This window comes from Opisthorchis viverrini (assembly GCF_000715545.1).
Source record: "Opisthorchis viverrini unplaced genomic scaffold opera_v5_133, whole genome shotgun sequence".
Taxonomy (NCBI): domain Eukaryota; kingdom Metazoa; phylum Platyhelminthes; class Trematoda; order Opisthorchiida; family Opisthorchiidae; genus Opisthorchis; species Opisthorchis viverrini.
This window is the reverse complement of record NW_008751791.1, coordinates 1,334,000-1,354,748: the sequence shown is the minus strand read 5'-3', so window position 1 is coordinate 1,354,748 and position 20,749 is coordinate 1,334,000. Positions and strand designations below refer to the sequence as shown.

General features: G+C 44.5%; 1 protein-coding gene across 1 annotated transcript; it reads right to left on the bottom strand.

The window, feature by feature from the left end:
- Window positions 1–1,833: 1,833 nt before the first annotated feature.
- On the bottom strand, window positions 1,834–18,872 carry T265_06514 (hypothetical protein; the record flags this gene model as incomplete). Its single annotated transcript, XM_009171788.1, has 8 exons — window positions 1,834–2,032; window positions 2,572–2,742; window positions 2,828–2,900; window positions 3,633–3,949; window positions 6,545–6,907; window positions 8,388–8,564; window positions 8,603–8,920; window positions 18,477–18,872. 8 exons carry the CDS (start codon window positions 18,870–18,872, stop codon window positions 1,910–1,912), a joined length of 1,938 nt encoding a protein of 645 aa, XP_009170052.1.
- Window positions 18,873–20,749: the final 1,877 nt, after the last annotated feature.

Sequence of the window (20,749 nt, the reverse complement as noted above, 5' to 3'; positions counted from 1 at the left end):
CAGAGGAACGACGCTTTGATATTTTGGTGAATAGTTGTTCCTCTGTTTAAGTGTCGTGCGGGTAGTGCCCCCACTTTGAACTAATTGTGGAATCTATTGCTTCCAACATAGATTTAAGGCTATCTAGACATGCATCAGGTTTTCTCCTTGTGTCCGAGACACGTCAGTCAGCGCTTGCCTTGGGTGAAATTACCATCCATAGGATCATGTTGCCGTTTTATTGATAGAAGCTAGGTAGTATTCTTTACGGGTTGTCGGAATAGTTGAACCTCGAGCTAACTGCTGAACTATCCGTTCCTCACTTCACACAGTTATCTCCGGCTGGTCATCGGTTCGATGCAGCGTTGCTCCATCGTTCATGAACGCCATTAGATCCACTATCTGCTGCAGCAACCTAGGTCCCATCGGAGTATGCCGAAAAAATGCTGGAGTGCGTAGCTGCCGGGCACCACTGCGCAGCACTAAGTAGTTGGGTCATACCTTTTCGGCTTATCAAATCGCAGGTCGCTAAACTGCGACCAATCATGTTTCATGTTTACAATCTTCAACACCAGATTCCCCACTCACCGCTTATTTTGAATAGCCTACATAGTCCTACCAACTATGAGCTGGTTATCAAAACGTGTTGGGAAACGCGGATTGTCTAATCTGTGAAACTCAGCCGCCGGTTTATCGTTGCTGATAGTGGCGCCTAAAACTTCATTATTGTTGCGGACGGACGACCTTACTGTGTTGTAACGGTTTCTGCATCTCGGTGTCCCATTGAACTATACTAGAGGTTGTCTATCCGACATTCGCAGAACGCGCTATGCCAAGACGGTCACTGAAAGGCTTTTGACACTCCAGGTTGTGGATTTGAACATGCGTGGCAATATGCCCCTAAAAATCGCACCATGCCAATCATGGCAGCATGTGGCCAGGCCTTGGGTGAGGATCCTATTTGTGCTGTTTAGGTTTGGACGAAGTTCGCAAACGACGTTGGGTCAACCCCACTGAGGGCCTCTTGCTCCAATACAATGTTGACAAGTGCTTGAGAGCTTGGAGTATCTTAGAGTACCCTAGTCATGTCCGTTCTTTTCGGGAACGTTGGGCATTTTATAGTGAGGCCGCAACACTCCATTCTTACTAGGACTCTTCACGGTTTTATGCCAGTAAAGCATCACCTTCAACTGCGAGTGCGTTGCTGCCCAAGATCACCATCTTTGGCCTCGGCTAGAAATGTCAATTCAAGTAGTCACGACACATTTGTTTCCCTTCTTCCTGATCCCACCATTAGTAAACACTAGTCCAAAGGTCTTTTAATGACAAATTAAACAACCATTAGTTAGAATTTCAGAACGGAAGAACAACAGCCCTTGGTGTGACTTGTCACAATGCCTTCCATTTGGTAGTGAATCTACCCTTCTTGAAGCAGTCCATAGCACTTGAAAGTTGTCTGAACGACCTTCCGAGTGCTCTGATAGAATATAACGCATGTTCCACACACTATATTCGGTTATAGTTGTGATTTTGTACACTCGGAAAATCGGTAGTTCGGGTGCATTTAGCTGCAGTTGATTAGGTGGCTGTCGATCTGTTCGTCGAGCTCGGCAATTGACTTGCAAGAGTTTCGTCACCAATCCAGGAGGTAGGATCATCAAACGGTTGATGCGCGCACCGATCAATTACCACTTTGTATTCGTTTAGAGATAAGGTTTTATCGCCTGTTATGTAAACGCTTCCCGAATGCGCGCGTGCATGTGCCTTGGATCAGCCGATTAAGTGTAGAAAATGGTTCAAAAGAAGCCTCAGCTCTCTAACTTTTATGTTCCAGATAGAAGATAAACACAGGCATCGACTTTGAAAAAATCTGTATATGAATAGACGTTTCCGTGAAACAATGTACAAAAATACCTGCAATTCATAACATTCAAGACAAAAGTGGATCAGCAGGGAAAAATACTGCCGCGGAGCGCACATCTGATTCATCGGGATCGTTCGGATATAGCTTAGACATGGCAATCATTAAGCGAGAATTCCGGGCATTCAGTAGCTAGAACAAGCAAAGAAAAATAAATATCGAAAAGTAGCGAGCGGGAAACATGCGACATCGATCAATTATCGGCAGTTCAGAAAATCGCACAACGACTGACCAGTGATTGAACGACCGTGTGATTGACAAAATGAACTGGAAAGTTATTTACGTGAAAGAAAATCAAACATCACAACGCGAACGGTCTGTCTGCACTCTCTGGTTAACCAGAAAGCAGACTACGGAGAACAATAACTCTGAACTCATCAGTTCAAGAAGAGTGACGTCGCACAGCGGACCTCCAATAACTCTGGTTGATGCAACGAGTCAAGTAGACAAGCCAACAGTGTGATGCAATCAACTGGCTGATAAGCACATGCGAGTATGTAGTTCACTGATAACCGATAGGATGGGAAGGCTTTAGGAACAAGTCAATGGGCAAACAGATGCATCCATATTAAGAACAGCTCGGCACAACAACCGCTTTTCAACTCTACTTCAAATAGATAAGCTTAGCCATTCACTGGAACGAAATGGCTCGCTGGAAACGTGGAACTCACCTGTTCGCACACAGCAAGAAGTCGCAGGCGAGGGTGATGAGGGACAGAGGCAAGTGCACTCGAGTTATCTCGCTTCCTCGGGATCCAAAACACCAAGCGTCCTCCTGGTTTCAACAAACGGACGCTGAGATTCATTAGATCTCTATGGGTCTCAGAGAGCGGGTAGGTTTCCTGTTAGATAGATTTGGCAAGAAATGTGATATCAAACGACTATCATTAAGAATGATATGAGGTTGCACTGATTTCACATACTCACTTTATGCGGAATATGGGGAAGATCATGTGGAACTGTCAACAAAGCCTCTTCTGTTTGATCGTTTTTCAGCAAGCTGCACGAGAAGAATGGGTAATTTACTGGGGAAAATGGTTGTTAAAACATTCAACGGTGAAAGAGCAGCCAAGAAAAAGCTAACCAGATCGACAGTCGCGTGAAAGAATACGTTCAAAAATAAACTGAAGGACACCTTACCACAAACTCAGGAAATATTCTGCAAGCAAAGCGAGAGTAATATCTACAAATATTGGTATCCTGGGGATATCCATTGATGACTTGACAGTCGACCTTCGACGGCTCCGCCACCAATCGAGGGGACAACATTGGCGCATGGTTGATTGGCTCAGAAAACACTTGGCTGCTTTTAACCGTCTAAGGTTCATCGCGTGCACCAGTTCAATAAAACGCGTTGTTTGATCTTCGCCATGTTTGTGTAGTTAGCGGCTGCGTGTCGCTGCCGTCAACGGTGAAAACCGACAACGCTCCACCGACCTTCCATATCCACCTGTGAGAACAGCAGGTTTTCATCAGTGTTAAGTGAGCTAAAGTGCTGCTGAGTCAAACAGTAGCCGAACTGTTGATGACGAAAACCGCATAGGATTGGAGCCTCGATCAATGAAAGATTGAATGTCGTATTAACTCGTGTTTTGTTTATCTGCCCCTGCAAAAATATGCATTGGCCTACCTTTCTGATATAACCTTAGGAATGATACACTCTTCAGAAAGCACTGTTTAAAGATCTTTTTAAAGAGTAAATCATGGTCTTCTGATCGTCGTAAAAACTCACTCTGTTAGTGGGATACCTGTGATTTCTGACAGCCGATCTGCAGTCACCATACTAGGTGCCCGTTCAACTGCCTGAACAGCAACCCGGCGGCTACTTTCCCGAAATCCATATGGAGGATCTGTTAGGATGGCATCAAGCAACCCGATGTTAGAATTGCCGTCAACAGGATGCATTGGATTCATCAGGTTCTCCACACCGGGTGCACGAAGAAGACGATGTAGGCTTGCCGCATCGGCCACAACAACATCCAAATAGCATGACTGAAGACCGTATTGATAGTAGTTTGTGCGCAGACATTCGCCATCCATCCGTTTACCCTATTAGTGAAATGGTAGAAAAGAAAGCAATCCATCCGTTACCCTATTAGTGAAATGGTAGAAAAGAAAGCATCGCAAAATTGAGGCAATTATCTTGCAGATCTGAGGTTATGCGGAACCATAGAGGTCCGCCGACATCCAATAATAAGTCAACACAGTAAGCTTAAATTCAGTACTTCTACGTGTTCCCAACGATACTATAGGACGGGCATAGCGTTGTTCGTCCAACTAATAGAAACCCTAGCATTCATTACGGGCAGGTCCCGTCCCGAGAATTCTTATTTATACCCGGGTCTTCAGCCAGTCCGCCGCAACGTATACAACTGATCAGATAGACAAGCATGAGGCTTGGGATTGATTCCACTCACTTTGCGCTGGAGATATGAAGCGTACACCAAACCGTGCGGAGAATCGGTTAGGTTATTTAAAATGGGTTGGTCAGAAAGGTCAGATTCCTGAAAGAAACCCCAGAATGCCGGAAACCTACAGATACCCTCAAACTCCACCAAAATCTCAATGTAGAAGCCGGCAAGCATCCATCAATCAATTCAGCCTGGATCAACGAAAAAACACTGAAAATAGCGAAAGGCTCCTTATAGCTGTTGCATTCGCATATCAGCAATAAAGCTGTTGTGTTCCTTGCTGGAGAGTCTTTGTGTGACACCAACGCTCTGGAGCGGAAGACGGCAATTAGATACAGCAGGCCTGCACTTTTGGAGAATCGGAAACAAGGGAAGCAATGAGCGAACGCCCGGAGGGCATCCCGGGGCAGTCAAATGACCCAGCGACGTTTGTTTGTGAGGTGGGAAGGGGTTGGGGAGGGACAGGATTGTGCGGCCAAATGACACTTCCCGGTTCCCAAGGCCGAGGCAGGGGTTTGGTTGAAGTACTCCACATTGAGCCTTTGACTCGAAAGGTCTGACCCGCAGGGCAGCGGTTGTTAGGGCCTCTTTGAGGAGCCTACCAGGAGCCGGCGACTCAATAGTCCGACCTGCTCGGCTGCAGGGGGTCGGCCTAGCACAGCACAGGGAGTAGAGTACTACTGTCTCCCCTTATGCGGTCAAGCCTTGTGAGCAGCACCGGACTCTAGTTTTAAAAGTATTCCAACAGTACTAAATAATGCACCGGCGGTCATGGCCAACCGTTGGGTGATCGGAGTATGCGGTTTTCAGGGTCGAACTTTTCTAACCCGTTCCTCCTCGGGGAAAGGCAGCATCGCCGCTTCCATGAATATAGACATGCCGGTCACCCGGGGGAAACGGATTACTACCTTCATACTCCTATCGCATAGAGCATTACGACTTTACCTCCAGACCTCCTCGTAGCACGACTACTCGTAGTACGAGGTCTCTTCGGTCCTCCTGGCACCTTGTAGGATGAAGTTCCAGCCAGTGTAGCTCGCGGGATCATTGCAGCACTCAAGGCCAACCACCAAGTCAAGGTGGCAGCTTTAGGTTGGGGTACGGCAGTTAAGTATTAGTGTCAACATAGGTGTTACTGATGGACCCCTTCCTTTCTTGTGAGAAAGCAGCCTCTGTGTCTGGACGCCTGAAAAGAACGCCTTACTATCTTCACACTCCTACTGCAAGGGACAATAAGACTTTACTTCCAGGTCGCCGGGCAATAGGACTTCTCGCAGTACGTCGCACGCTATTCTTCGTTAGTCCACCCACCATGGCTGGACCTCAAGGGACTGAGTTCCAGTTAGTGTAGCCAGCAACATTATTGCAATACTGAATCCCGGCAATCACGACAAGGTGAGGGATTTAAGTCAGCTGTCGGAGCGTATGCTGACAACAAACAAACAGCGTCTATCACATCGAGGTGCATTGATCCTCACCGTTCAAAGATGACTACTTTCTGGAGTAGAGTACAGTAAGGCGCGCTCAGCCCTTGGGCTAAGCATAGCTTTCACTCCGTAGATTCCAAGAGTCACTGTATCAGGATCACCAAAAACTCGGAGAGTAAAGTGCGAGAAATCTGGGTTGGTCTTGAGCAAATTCCAAGTGCATGAACGGATTGAAATTTTGTGTATATGTTTTGGAGACATAACAGACGTCGGCAAAAATGAAACGCAAGAGGTGTTTGTTCCTTAGGTTGACAAACAGTACGTACTTTGAAGATCGCAATCTGGATTAGATCTTTTGGATTCAGTAGGCAATTGTTTTTGTTTATTGCACTTGGCGAGAATTTGGACACGGAAAAATGGTTAAGAGACTGATAGATGGGCTAACCGCAAGGCGTATTGAAGTCGCTTCGCAATACTAATTCTTGTAGTACCTGGATACGCTATTCTTCTTCAGGGTGCTCCCCGTTTGCCTTCCTAAGATGCTTGAAACTTAATGGACTGAATTCCAGGCAGTGTAGCCCACAGGATCATTGAAGTCCGACAACCACGACAAAGTGACAGCTTTAGGCCGAGATGCACAAAACATTCTTAGTTGTACCTTCGCTCGGCCCACAAAACATGTTTCAACCATGGTTGGATACGACCAAGAATCTAATATGACCCTTGGATGACTCTGATGATCAGTGCAGTGACTAAAAGTGAAGCACAGATAAACAAGATGACGAAGCGAAATGAATCAATCATACCTGACCTGCCTTGGGAGACATTCCCATTCCATGTAGCAGTGCGTAATCAATATCTGACCCCGCTCCAAACGCACCCCATATAGAGGCGGCAATAACAATGCTACCAGCTCCCAAAAATGGATCCCAGATGAGACTGCCAGGTTCACACAAACCGATGTTGGCCATGATTCCAGCGAGTCGAACGTCCATACTTGTGTTGCCGAGATAAACACGATTCGCCAGCCGGTACGCATTGATTATTTCCTTCCGTTTACTGTTTCCAGTGAGCCGACCATAAAATAAACGACGTAATTTCGCACCACATTTAGGTGTTCCCTTGACCCAATTCCGTGGCTCGTAGTCCAACAAGATTTGTAACTGATGCTGAAAAACGTAGCAAACGAAATCTGGTATAGATGTAAATGTCATGAACCGGTTGGAACTTGTTCGTCAGTTGGATAACAATCCAGTCATAAAGCTAGTTGGCTGTTGTACTCCGAACAGTCAATGAATTCTAATGCGTAATGAAGGTTGATGCCTCATAGTTGTTTTTGTATACGCTTGGGTAGCTCCGATTCGTGATACGTGGACTCAGTGACATGACCGACTATCATTCTGCTGTAGCGCCCATGTGGTGCATAACTGCCATGCAGCCCCAAGGAAGCACGAGTGTTGAAGAACTGTCCAACTCTAGACAGGAACGAACGACAAGTCATGGTTGGGTTTCAGCTGCGGATCTTCTGGTAAGCGATTTCATGTCTTAACCATTGACCTGTTTCAAGTTCAAGTACAAGACGCAGTGGATAACGCTGTTAATGTACTTCTCAAAAACCTGCACGAGAAAGGGATAGTCTTTTACCTCATCAGAGTGAACGGGAGAGGAGGATAAAAATGAATGGGTCTTATTGACTCGCTGACTAGAAAGCCAGAAGAACGGTAATTATATTACAAGCGCATACCGGTAATGTGTGAGACAAAAGTAGCTCCATTCATCGCTTTTCTTCGTTCATTAATAATGCTGAAAGGTGAACGATAATTCCGTTCCAAATAAGCACCTATTTTGAATGTAACCAGATAACGAGGGTAGCCATTCCTTTTTCTGGTGCCTAGTCAGTCGGTCCCTCATTATCATGTAGTTGTTTTGGAATAACATACCGTTAGTGTTAACAGTACTACCATGACTTTCTTGAGGATATACTTTCAAAATTCAAATGTGAATGATAGAGCAGCACAGTACAAGTGAGTAACAGAATTACAACGAGTCGCCAGATTCTTACTTGGGCTCATCAGCCCGACACACCAAGACCCAGGGTCACAATTTCACAGCGTTTCATCGCAAACTACCCTCATTCGGCCGCACTGCTATTCGATAAGGCATGGTACTGAACAGATTGCACGTACAAAAAACGACACGCAGTTAGGGACGAGAACTAAGAGTTATGTGGGATGAATGGATAAATCGCCCCCTCGGTCTCTGGGTCATTATCATCATCGCTGACAGCAATACATCAGTAATACGTATTGGTACTTGACCGTGACGTGTTATTGTTCCTATGTAGCCCTTCATACTAGATGCCGTATTGCGGTGAGCGCAGTCTAGGCGGTAACAGACGCTGGAGACCGAAAGTATGCGAGTAAAATTCAGTAACCAATTTGTTGTCCTATTATATACAACATCACGCATTAGTGGATCGATATCACTTAGAGGCATATAATTTGGTTGGAGGCTACCGACATGGTATGTTGCACTATACTTCGGACGTGTCATGTAAGATGAAGGGGGAATGACGTGTATTTGGCTGGTTCAGCTAAAAGCGAAGTACAATAAAATCGACAGCGATAAATACAAGCCGTCAAGACGCACCTCAGGGTTTTTCAGCTGCACGGTGGCATCAACAACTGGATGAGCATTCAGGACATCTTCTATCATGGCTAGTTTTTCTTCATGACCGATCTTTCTGTTAGCAGAGCTGACAACCACCTTGTAGGACGTCCCGCTGTTCAAGTACTTATCAGTCAGATGACTTGGGAGATTCTGAATCTAGCGGAGTACTTGTATTTCGAATATAATTAACTTACCATTCCCAGTAAGTCATTCAGACATGAAGCCTCACACCAGACATGATAGACATATTTTATCAAAACACTACGCCCGACGATGAGATTGGCTTCCGCGTCATCTCGGAAGTTGACTACAACGTATGGCAGGGACCAGTACTCTTCAGTCCAATCCAGGATAGTCGTTTCCAACGGTACTTGATGCAGTTGGCATAGTGATATAAATTCGATCAGCCGAAAGTTCACGAATTCAGAGGCAGCAAACGCAAGAGCATACTTCATCTTTATGGGAATAACGTTGCCAAGTACTACCCCATTTTGCAGCACGTCGCGAAAATACTGAAGTGGAAAGAAACTGAAATAAGCTCGGCGAAATATTGGCTTCCCAACAGTTCTGATTAGAATGTGCGCTTCAGAAAGTGTCTGATAATAATTACTTTTGTATGGTATTAAATACTGAGTTATATCCCCGAACTAGCGAGTAATATTGCCGAATCAATGAAACAGCTAGAATTTTTGTATTCAAGAGTCCAGTTGGAAGGCTGTTATGCAGCTGAATGTGCTTTACATTGCCAAAAATGCAGTTGCCACACAATGCCAAGCACCCTCCCCCGCAACCTACCATCTTACAAAGTCAGTAGGTAGTGAGGCAACGCACACAGCCCGGGTTGATCACTCCCACTAGTGGGCGGGAATAACGGAAACAGTGTCAACACTGGTAAGTCCGGAAAACTGTTGCGCTTGATATACAGTGACGCGGGAGAACGTTAAGCGATCGGTTTTTAGAAAATCAAGAGGCGATGTGACGGAATGTCACTAATTCAAGTAATTCCTGAGCCACTCGAGTACACTGTGTCTTGCATTCAAGTTACCACTGGCTTCGCTCCAGTAATAAGTCAATCGAAGGGGAAGGACCGATATAGAAGTTGCAGTACCATCCGCGAGTCAACACATGGTCCAGTAAACTCAAGCTCATTAGTGAAATTGAGCTCACTGAACAATGTGTAGAACTAGGAATATCACTATTACGAGGTTGTGGCAATAGCATCGGCCGTAGACTAGAAGATATCATTGGAAACCTTGTGTCGGTTCTTGGCTTTCATTTCCACCCACTATGCTATGGCACGGTAGTATGAGACGGCCGTCTTTCGAAGTAATATAATATTTTCACCGTCGTGCTCATGCGGTGGACACAAATGGTCACAACTGCATGCTCGTGACTCGGGCATCAGCCGAGAAACCCATGCTTAAGACGCTCGAGCCCGATTGGCTCACATTCAGACCAATCGGACACGCCCGCAGCAGGCTAGCGACACATCTGTTCAATCTACATGCTGTTCGATAGTCTGAAGCGGACCACTCCGATCAAGAGGCTTGAGGGATTTTTTCGTGCTGCCAATAAATTGTTTCGCAGCGGCAAGAAACTTGCGGACCCGTCCCAGTCAGTAAGGGTCTTATGGTGATGCGGGAGTGTTCAAAAGATAGTCATTATGGAGTTGGCAAACGGACATCACCTTGAGTTCCAGTGGCCTGTTTTTTCCGCTTTCATGCAGCTTTGGAATTGATGGAAGCTGTTGCTGTAAGCAGCCTAACCCTAAACAATGAGACGCTATCTGCGCTGGACGCCCGATGAGATCGATCTAAAATTAATGTAACCGCGTGTGGTAAAGGATACGTCGAATTCGCTCCGGGTACCTAGGCGCCTGTTACCTCCATCTTTTATGAAATGTATGCAAAAATAACTTTCGGCGGCTAGTTCCTACGTGATGGTCCCCATGGCACCAAAACTTCCATCCCGTTTGATATTTCGCTGTTAGGATCGGCTTGCTTACTAACGGTACCAAAATGGAGATACCTGAAACCCACACAACGGAGAGAAAGCTAACCATCCAACATGCGTTTCGAAAATCGGAATATTTTTTATCCTTCGTTCCACTTTTGGTCAAGCCGAGGAAGTTTTGAAGATACCTATCGACCTCAGAGCATACTTATGGAGAAGAACGAAAATCGAGCAGTTGCTTACCCTTTGATTTTGCCAGGCCCATTTACGAGGATAGGCATCAGACCATCGATGGTAAAACAGAAAACGTGCCAAACAAGACGTACCCTAAAACTGCTGTTCCCGTGGTTCTGTTAAGTCCACAGATCAGGGGGTGGGCTGGCGAAATTGGCCAATTAGATTCTAACGGGATGACTCAACTGCATCGACGAGTGATCAGCAGCCGTAGGAGCATTTTGTTTTTTATCCAAGCGGTTTTATCCACTTTCCAAATCCGCCAGATCTGTCGTCCGAGAGTTCAGATAACAACAATAGCTGCAACACCATTGAGCCCGTCGTCGATGATTTGACTAGCCGGAAGTTTATGGTGCTTGCTTGGGCAACAAGATGAATCTATGCACACACCTTGTCGCACGATATCGTGTATGGAGTATTCTATTTTGCAAGATACACGGATAAAGCCTACTATACCGCAACGTTTGGCAACAGCAGGCACGCGGCACAGACATATTCTCTAATGTGAGGCAATATCCCGACATCACAAATGTTCGACGAAATTCGACTTGCACTGTTTTTTCTCCGAGTTTCTGCCGCGTATGAATCAGATAATGGGATAATGTACACGTGAAACTTGAGAGGTCGCTAAGTTTACTGTTGAGACGGGTTACTGGTCTTATAGCTGTAATCACCTGATCAACTGGATCCGTGTCTCTAGTATGTGGTCGCCATTGGCGCACAATTCTTTCTGCTTGTTTTCACCACACATCAGCGCTCACCTGAATCCCAAATGGAAGGAAAGTAACAGGATAGCGGTAACTCTGACGGCCTTCGCCCTCTCTTCTTCAAAGTGAGATATTGTTCACCATCTGTGTCTCCATCATTGATGACATCGGTTTCGAACACTGGTGCTGCCCTATCGAACAACCTCGACATTTTGATTCACTGGTAATTCAGATAGGGAATTGAACAAACACAGGCAGTAGAAATCTTGATACAGGTAATCTGGACTTGTCCCGCGGCGTTCAGCATGCATCCACATTTACGGTCCCGGACTATCGAAACAAAAACAGGTGCCGCAAAAATGTGTTTTTTAAATCCAGTATGGCCGTCCAAATGAAAAAAAGCGGTCTACAAAATGCAGTCGTTGGCACCAATGATCGCTGTGTTTGGCGTTTTAATCTTCGGTTGGCACATAACACTGGTAAACTGATGTGTTCATGGTTACCAGTGCTCTGACTTTCGATTGGCTTCATGGAAATGGCTCTCCCCCAATTTTCTTCGGAGGGGATGAACAAATCGGGCATTACCTTTCGCTCCAATAACATGATCGGGCCTGACAATATGCCATCCACTGATTGAGAATAAACATTATTGTTATGATTCATAATCACCTCAGAAAGCTGTACTCAGTTGAACACAATTATGGTTACCTCAAAACCCTTTTGTGCTGACACGGTTATTCGGTGACTCATCCCTCTAGACCCCTTCAGGAACGCCCGGATACCACCATCCGCCGGGGTATCCTCGAGGTTCGATACATCGTTGCCAGTCGTCAAGGTTAGATCACACTTGGCAATCCTGATGCAGGTTCAACGCACAAGTCATGGCTACTGTATCCTAAAAGTGAGCCGCGCGTGGCTGCGGGATGGCGTGAGAAGCCTTATGGATAAGCGTGACCATCAGTGCAGGGAAATTTCAGTTACAGAACATGTCACTGGATGGCATGGCCAGCTTCAAAGTTGGCTCTGAGTGTGCATATTTTCCTAACAGCGAGATTTTACGTATTGTGACCATGCTGTGACGCATTACGATGAAGGGACACGCCCTTGTGTGTCTCATAGGTTATTCGACAACGTCAAATGTCGGATTCTTTTTGGCAGGTCTTCATTGTTCCTAAGCGATATTGTGTGAAGGCGAGGTGGAATTTACCAATCACCGAAACCAAATTCATGGAAGCCCTAGCTGCAACTTGATCTGTAGATCAACTCCTTTTAAACAGATTCCCTTCTCCGTTGTTCAAATAACGTTGTTCAAATACCATAGCAAACGAAATGGGCATAGCAGGGCAGAGCAGTGATCTTTGGACTGGAATCTTCCATTAGACAATGAAAAAATCGTCCATTCGTCATTCGAAGGAGACTCAGCATACCTCTCATCACGCTCTGTAAGAATAGACCAGAAATTATGGAAACAGAAAGTAAGAGGTATATAGGAACTTGGCACTCTTAAAACTGTCCTCTTTGCTGAACCATATTAAACCCGTTCAGAGGGCTCTGGCCGCCCTGCGGATGATTAAGCAAGTGTTTTCTCGCTTATGGAGCGTGTCTAAAGAGCTATTACGTTTATTGTGAATAGCTTCTCACGGTGCTTCACTTTTTTCACCGGGGTATCGTCGCTCCAAGGAGACCTCATACTTGCTAATGCCCTGTTCAATCTCAGTTTTGCCAGCAGTTTTTTACCGTTGACCCAACTAACCTATGGCAGTGACGTATGAGAACATTTTCTATACCAGGGTGCATAACTTCATTAAGCAACAACTTTTTCAATTTATAGTAGCAGGTACGTCAAATAAACTTCCTCCAGCGGTGGTTTACGCTGTTTCTGAAACTCAGTTCATAGCATTTTTAGACGATTTTTCACTTGCATCATTGCGCTGGCAATATTTCAACATGCGCTAATAACCCAAAGAGAAATTCTTCACCATTATTTCCTTTCTAGCTTTCAATTGAACAAAAGCCGCTGAGTGAAAAGGACAAACGCGATCCGGGAATTATCGGCAAGACCCTCTGTCCTGTGTAGCGTTCCGTGAATCCATGGAAACTCCATCCTATGAGCCGAACAAACAAGTGTGTTTGCTGCCTCTCAAACAGATTTTTCAGTTATTACGCGCAGGGCAAATTCAGGCCCCACTGTTAATCGCCCTGTATAATGCTACAATTCTGCAGATACCTGGATATCTCGGAACCTCTTTTCTCTAACTATAATAATTTTGAGTTCCCACGACTTGAAGAGAACCCCTGATCGTGTGGATGGTCCAGCCTTTGCAAGTAACAGCTGCCAATTGTCGTTGCTGCTTAAGGTTGCTAGGGTTTTACGTCCCATTGTTCTCATCGTGTTTGAGATGGATAGGAAGTTGATTTCCCAGCTAAGGCTGCCGAATCATAAGTTTATGTTTGGATCATTTTATTAACCATTTCTTGAATGTACCCTTTTTGCACTGCTACAGACAACTTCCATGGTGCACTGTAGGTGTGCATATCTGTATCCCGGACTTATCCAAAGAGCAATGAGTTTTGAGCGCCTATAGATTGTAAGGATTTATCAGTCCATTGCAAAGGAGGCGAAATTGTTATGAAAGCTCCTGACTTTCTGGGAGCCGTAGAAGTGAGCGGTTAACAAGTGTGTTTTTCGACCAGCCGGAGCTTTTGACATGAACAAGGAAATGGAAGGTAACCTGGATTGCTTCTGCCATTTTGGGGCAATATGCCAAGCCATTCCCCGTTGGACTGGGACAGTATTTACTGACCGGTATTTCCACACGCATGGGGGAATTTCTGGCTGATACGCAGAAGCTCAATATCATATCAACGAAAACAGGCTTGTCCAGCATATAATATTCTAGCACAATAACAATTCTACGACCATAGAAATCTCCAGTTGTCAAGGGCGCTCTCTAGCCCACTAGCCGTAATTAAACTCATAATTCGGATAGTGTTGTGAGTGAATAAATAGCTCGAATGAACTTGTTGTCGCTGAAATAAAACATCGCTGTTTGTTCATCATCCAAATTTACACAAACGAACGGACAAGTGAACCCAGCGCTGCCGGTGGCAACTACTTGCCTAATAGACAATACAACTTTACGAAATAAACTATGCGAATAAATTATCTAGTGGTGCAACAGAATGTAATTTTTTTAAGAATATAACATCTCGATCAACCAGGCCGCTACCTTCTGATGAACGAATCAGGATCGCCTCCTGGCGATATGGCGGATACTCTGGTAACCAAGTGCACGCCAAGACCCCACAACACAAACTAACGCTGAAAATAACGGATGAAGTGGCAAAACCCGGTAGTGGGTGCCGCAAAGCAACAGGTTGTCAAAATGATGAACATATAAAGGCACAAAACCGGATCAGCCAGCTCATCGGCGGTGCTGGAAAACATGAGCATGCAAAACAGTGCACCGAAATTTCGTTATCAACGGTAGGAAAAAATTTCTAGTGAGGATAAATACCAGGTCCGAGAGATTGTGTTAAAAGTAAAAACTTGGTAGCGCTTCTGCTGAAGTGGTTAAAAATGCTCTAGTTTACTTCATTTTGGTGTCCTTCGTTCCTCTTGGTTGGCGTTCTTCGACGGAGCTATCCTATTTATCTTCGCAGACACACCTGACCGCACATCAACGGCTTAGGAGGTTGTATTTGAATTTCAGAATTCCAGTACACTCTTATGCTCAAAGAACAAGAAAGAGGTGGTCACGTTTTACAAGTAAGGTTTTGTGCGAACAAATTTATAATGCTTTTACGCTTCAACACAGTGTTACTCATTTTCATCGGGACTACATTTGAACAGCAAGTGACATGCTTAAAAAAGACTGAGTCAGATACTCCAAACACTTAGAACGAATGCAAAGAATCGTATTATTTTTTTTCCTAAATGCGTCTTGTACGCATCCAGTATAGCAGTGCAGCCCAATTTTATAAATCAGGATATGGGGATACTCGTTAGCTTCGCTCAGAAGGCTGTTTCGCGCGTGCATTTGGGTGACAAAGCACAAGACACATGCATCTCAAAACACAATCAAGAATCCAAGTCAGCTATCCAGAATAACGCTGTACGGAAGAAATTGTCTGAACCTTTGAAAATATAAGCGGCCGATCATAAACATATTTTTAACTCTAGGTGTGCCAAATTCACGCTATGGAATTTATTATTCAGGGTCTCCACTTATTTTCACTGCTTGATACTTGCACAAAACCACCCGATTCGCAATGTTCGCTAGGCGCCGGATAAAACTCATTTGTGGGCTAATTGTGGTATCACTATCAAAGTGCTCTGACATTGCTATGAAAAAATATATATGTGCCGTTGATGTTCGGAAGGCGTGCAGCGAAGCACAACTCTGAATTTAAGGGTCTAACGGTTTGCTTGGGCCAGAGAATGATGCACGCGTCCATTTTAGTAAATACGCGGAAGGGCAGCCGAAACCTACCAATATCAACGGGGAGCAGAAGTGTTAGCATAAAAAACTGTGTTTATGGGACAGCAAAGCCAAGCGAGCAACGGTAAAGCATCTTGAGGCATAGAAATGGTAATGAGGCAGCAGTGATCAAATATCTCTGAAGTACACCATTGCCACCAGAGACAAAATGATTATGCTTCCATTCCGCCAATAGGCTTGTTAGCTGAAATTGAGACGAAACTCGCTGCAAATCTTTGGCTATAATCCTGCTCTCACACGTCCCAATACTCAGTGTTGGAACATCATGAACGAGGGATCCAGCGAGGTTCCAGGTGAGCCTCCCGACGAAACCAAATTAGTATGCAAATGAGTGTATTCCATTTGCGAACCAATTGAACCATATTACTTTCTCACTTTATATGCCTGCTTGTCGGCCCGGTTGGTGGCCATATAAACCACAGTATCCCACATTTGTGTCCATACAAAGCGTCACCAGAATAAGCCGGGCTAAACCACCCGCCGATTCGCCGCATGACCTGTGGATTGAACAGTTTGCCTCCCGCCACTCGGTTTCTGACGGATATTCTAACAACGTCCTCTGGTGAGCTGTAGAGCAAATCATGAAAAACCCATCAAATCTGAAATGAAGAAGAGGGTTTGATACGATGATAAACGATTTGGGAGACAAAGAATTCCGTGACGAGTTTGAGTCACTTAACACTCAATCTTTGAGTACTAAAATTATGTCGTTAATTACCAGAAAATGTATTGACACTTATGAAATGTTACGGAACCTGCCTTCGAAATTGGCAATAAAATATCCAAAAAAGACAAAAAAGACAAGTGCAAGAACAACATCCAACGCAACAACAAAAAACAACAAGAAAACCTGACAACGCGTAATGTCTTGACCTATAATACACCGTAATTTTGACGACCGTTTACTTTTACTTAAAATTGGAGACTAATTTCACCAAAGAAGTGCTGAAGCTCTCTTTGATGGAAACTTCTTCATTCAGCTAAGGTTCCCGCATTAGAGTTTGGCTCAATGCCGTTTAGGCTTCTTAAATCCTGAAGTTTGATGGTTCCCTGCGATCCATGAAATCCATAAAGTTTCACTAAGGTGAACACCATGGAGTCACAGCTTATGACAAAAAGGTTCATGTCGTTGTATTTGTCAATACTTCACGGAAGAGCCTTTCCTCTCGGTAGTGGTATTTCAGGTCAATTTCTCAAGTTATTTTTACCCTAAAGAGCAATGAATTCAATACATGGAAAAGTAAATCGGTATCTCACTAGGTTTCCCTGGAATTCACGGACGATTGCAAAGCATTCAACTTTTATTCAACGGGCAACTGTCCTCGAAACTTGTCCCGATGGAGTGGAGATAAAGTCATATATATATTAAAGGAATTCACTTCAGAAATGCGTGCAGAAAATTATGGGATGCGCTTGGAAATAGTGAAATAAAGACCATGAAAAATTTGTAGGCGAGCATCAGTTAGTGTGTTTCAAGACGGCAAACTTCCCAAGCGTTACTGCAAAGCAAGAAGGTTTGTACCAGCCAGTTTTCTATATCCGATTTATCCGCGAAATCCTTCGTATACCTAAGTTTCAGGGTGAATTACCTGAGCTCCTTGATGCAAATGTTTTACAAGGCCACTCAGACGACAGATTCTCTAAAGCAGATTTATGATCGTCAGAGCCCATCAGAAAACAGGACTAATGCTGTCACGCTCTAATTCAGCATGATGGTCAGACCTATTTGGAAAATGAATAAAGCTCAATTTTGTTTTAATTGCAAAAATTTAACATGCATGTGGGTATGTAGCACACTTATGTCAGTGAAGCTATTGCGTTGCGTGTTACGGAGCCCACTTAATAAGATGGGGTTAAAACGAATAAGTTGCCCGATTTGCACTGTGACACAGCATTGCTGATTAGTATTTTGGGCCTTTGTGACCAGAGCTTCTCCGGGCTTCTGTGTGTAGTAACCTGCTCCTCCGTAACCACTCTCAAAAATGTCCTTTAAATGTGTTTTATTGAAGCGGTTATTTAGCATCCTAACTTTGACAGTAGACAGATTTTAGGCGGCTCAAACTATGGTAATTGCTTATCATGAGGCCGTTCCATAATGAAGCTTCCCGTGCTCACTTTTGTTCTTTCAAATGAGACGAAAATATCCACATGATTAAGGAAACTTCGCTCGGTCAAAACTTTTGACATATATTTTGCCTGCTTGTGAGTACAACCGAAGCGACACAAGAACCTAATGTACTGAAAATTAAATGTATGCGCGAGAAGTCTTGCTGCTCCATACATGGTTACAGCCTACTGCGGTTCATGTGCTTGGTGAATGGTCAGGTAAGAGCTATGTAGACAGTAAGTCCTAATTAAAAAAATATTTTGAAAAGCACGCCGTTAAAGCCAATCAGCGTAAAAAAAGCCTTTTTATGCTGGAAATTGATGCAGGCTTATAGAAGACAAGTCTTTGGGGTGCGTTTTTATATTCATACTGGAAAGAAACCTGCGAACCAAGGTCCATTATCAGCCATTGTGACGGCCTGAAAGAAACTGCAGGAATTCTCCAAAGGTTCTTCAGTACTGTAAAGCCTAGCAGAAGTGGTTTTCGTTGCAAACCCTCCAGATCAGATAGGCAACCTCCTAACTGACAGCGTATAACCGCGACAAGCATGTGTGGGCGGACTCACCCCACAAATATGGTCAGCAATTACGGCTGGAACAAAAGTGCTGCCGCTATATGCTCCTGTACTTCTTTTGGAGTCAATCAAGACATTTTGAGAAGTTTGCTTTTTAGCTTCGTTTGATCCAGAACGTCGGCACCGGGCACGCAATTTTACTGTCTGGTGTGACCGAGTAGGTGGGAATGCCGACGAGAAAATTTGTGATGGAATGTTATCCAAAACAGGAGTGGAATTATCTAAATTCCGGCTGTCAAGATCAGAGGCTGAAGATGGGGTCCCCAGGATCATGGTTGGAGCCAATGGCCTCGTCGTCGAACTGGATTCCGGAAGGTAGGTGCAACTCCAACGGCAGGATCCTGTGTTACGGAAGGCTGCGTTTGCCTTTTTGGATGGAAAAATCATTTAGAAAGGAAAGGGAGACAATGAATTAGAAACGTTCCAGAGTCGCTTTGATCAACTGAGGCTGAATGAAGCTGGCATAATTTCCTGGGATGCCACTGATTCGGATGTTGTGCTTCCCGTGATACCTTGCGTCTTGAGACGGAATTTTATCGTCCAATGCCATGGGATGGCACATACAGGGTGCACAAAGACGTACGACTTACTTCGGCAGAGGGTCTACTGGCCCGGGATAAGAAGTGAGGTGATGGATTATGTGGTGTCCTGTAAGCGTTACCAAGCATTCCGGCAGTTTTTGCAGAAATGCGAGAGAAGAAAGAATAGCACTGCATTACTGACCCGTAAATAGCATTTTTAAAGAACTAATTAAATGGCCTACGACTGTTGTTGGCAACGTATTTGCGCATGTAAGCCACCCACCAAACAATTAGCGCAGGGATGTCCTCCCAGATTTAATGACATTGGGTAAAAATATAACTGGTGACAGAATGTCAAAAACGGACCCAATACATTGGGTTAAAAATGATTAAACAACACGGCATAATCAAAATGACCATAGAAGACACAATATTTGGTTCTTGCGCCTTTGGAAACTCGCCAACAAAAAACTCCACCCCGCAGGTTCTATTGTTTGCGCTGGGTTTTGGGTAATTTAGGCACACATGCTTGCACTTTGTGATAGGGAAGCTTAGCAATATAGATAAGATTCGCCATGTCATGGTAAAACGAAAGTTTTTAGGCTGGAATGATGTCATAAAAAGGGCTAGTTTATCCTCGGTTTTTTTATTTAACAAACGAAAATAATTTTTGGGCCCTAAGACCTTTTCTACTTTTGCCATAATTGATTTTGTTCTAGGAAAGCCACCGTTCACTAAAGCTTCTCAATTCTGTCGGTAGAGCAAATTGTTATCCCCCATGTGTGTTTCAGACGCAAAGCTGTTGCATTCAGCATGTTACGTTTTCCGATCTCAAAATGCGTCTCCCAGTTGTGTTTGTCAGGTTTTCTATTTTCCCACTATTTTTCACGAGGTTCCGGATTGTTGGTCGATCACCGCACTGAAATCATTAAGCCCGACTGGGTGAATTCATTTCTCTTAAAACCTCTAAGTTCGCCTCGTTTTGTGGACAATGAACGAATAAAGTCAATCCACAGCACGTCAGAGCTCAACTAGATATCGTTTAGCCGCAATACCCACCGGCCAATCAGTCACGAGCTCACTTAAAACCTAGCAACCAAATCAAACCAACCTCGATGGACTGTAAACATTACGCAAGCAAACAGCTTGGGACGGTACAGAAGGAAATTCCACAACAATAAAGTACATTAGTTCGCGGATTTCCATAGGTGCAGAAGGGGACGCTTATTTGCTCAACCATTTAACAGTCGAAAACGCCACATTAACAATTACCTGAATAAATGTACAAAGGAGTGAAACATATCAACAATGCTTGAAAGCCTCTGAACAGTGACATTTGAGTTCCAAAAATAGGCCGTCTCAACCACGACCCCTGAATAGTCAGCGCACAAAAGTGAGCCATAGATTACAAGGTGCTGGACGTTTGTGAGGCTGCGTTATTTTTCTACGACGGTCAAGTATATCAACAGAGGCATGGGGCTCCAATGTAATTTACACCAAGAGGATTTCCCGCCTAAATTGGAAATGTCAACCGGGTGTCACTACGAATCATTGACACAACTCAATGGATCCGCTCGTGGACGGCATCACTGTCAGCATGTAATGGAATTCAGCACAATGCGGACATAAATAGGCCAGTATTCTGTTTAAAGGTATCAGGTCACCGAGTAAGCTAGAAACAAGATGGAAATGACTACCATTCCCGGACATAATGGTGAACTGAGAGGTGAATGTTGGTCCTGA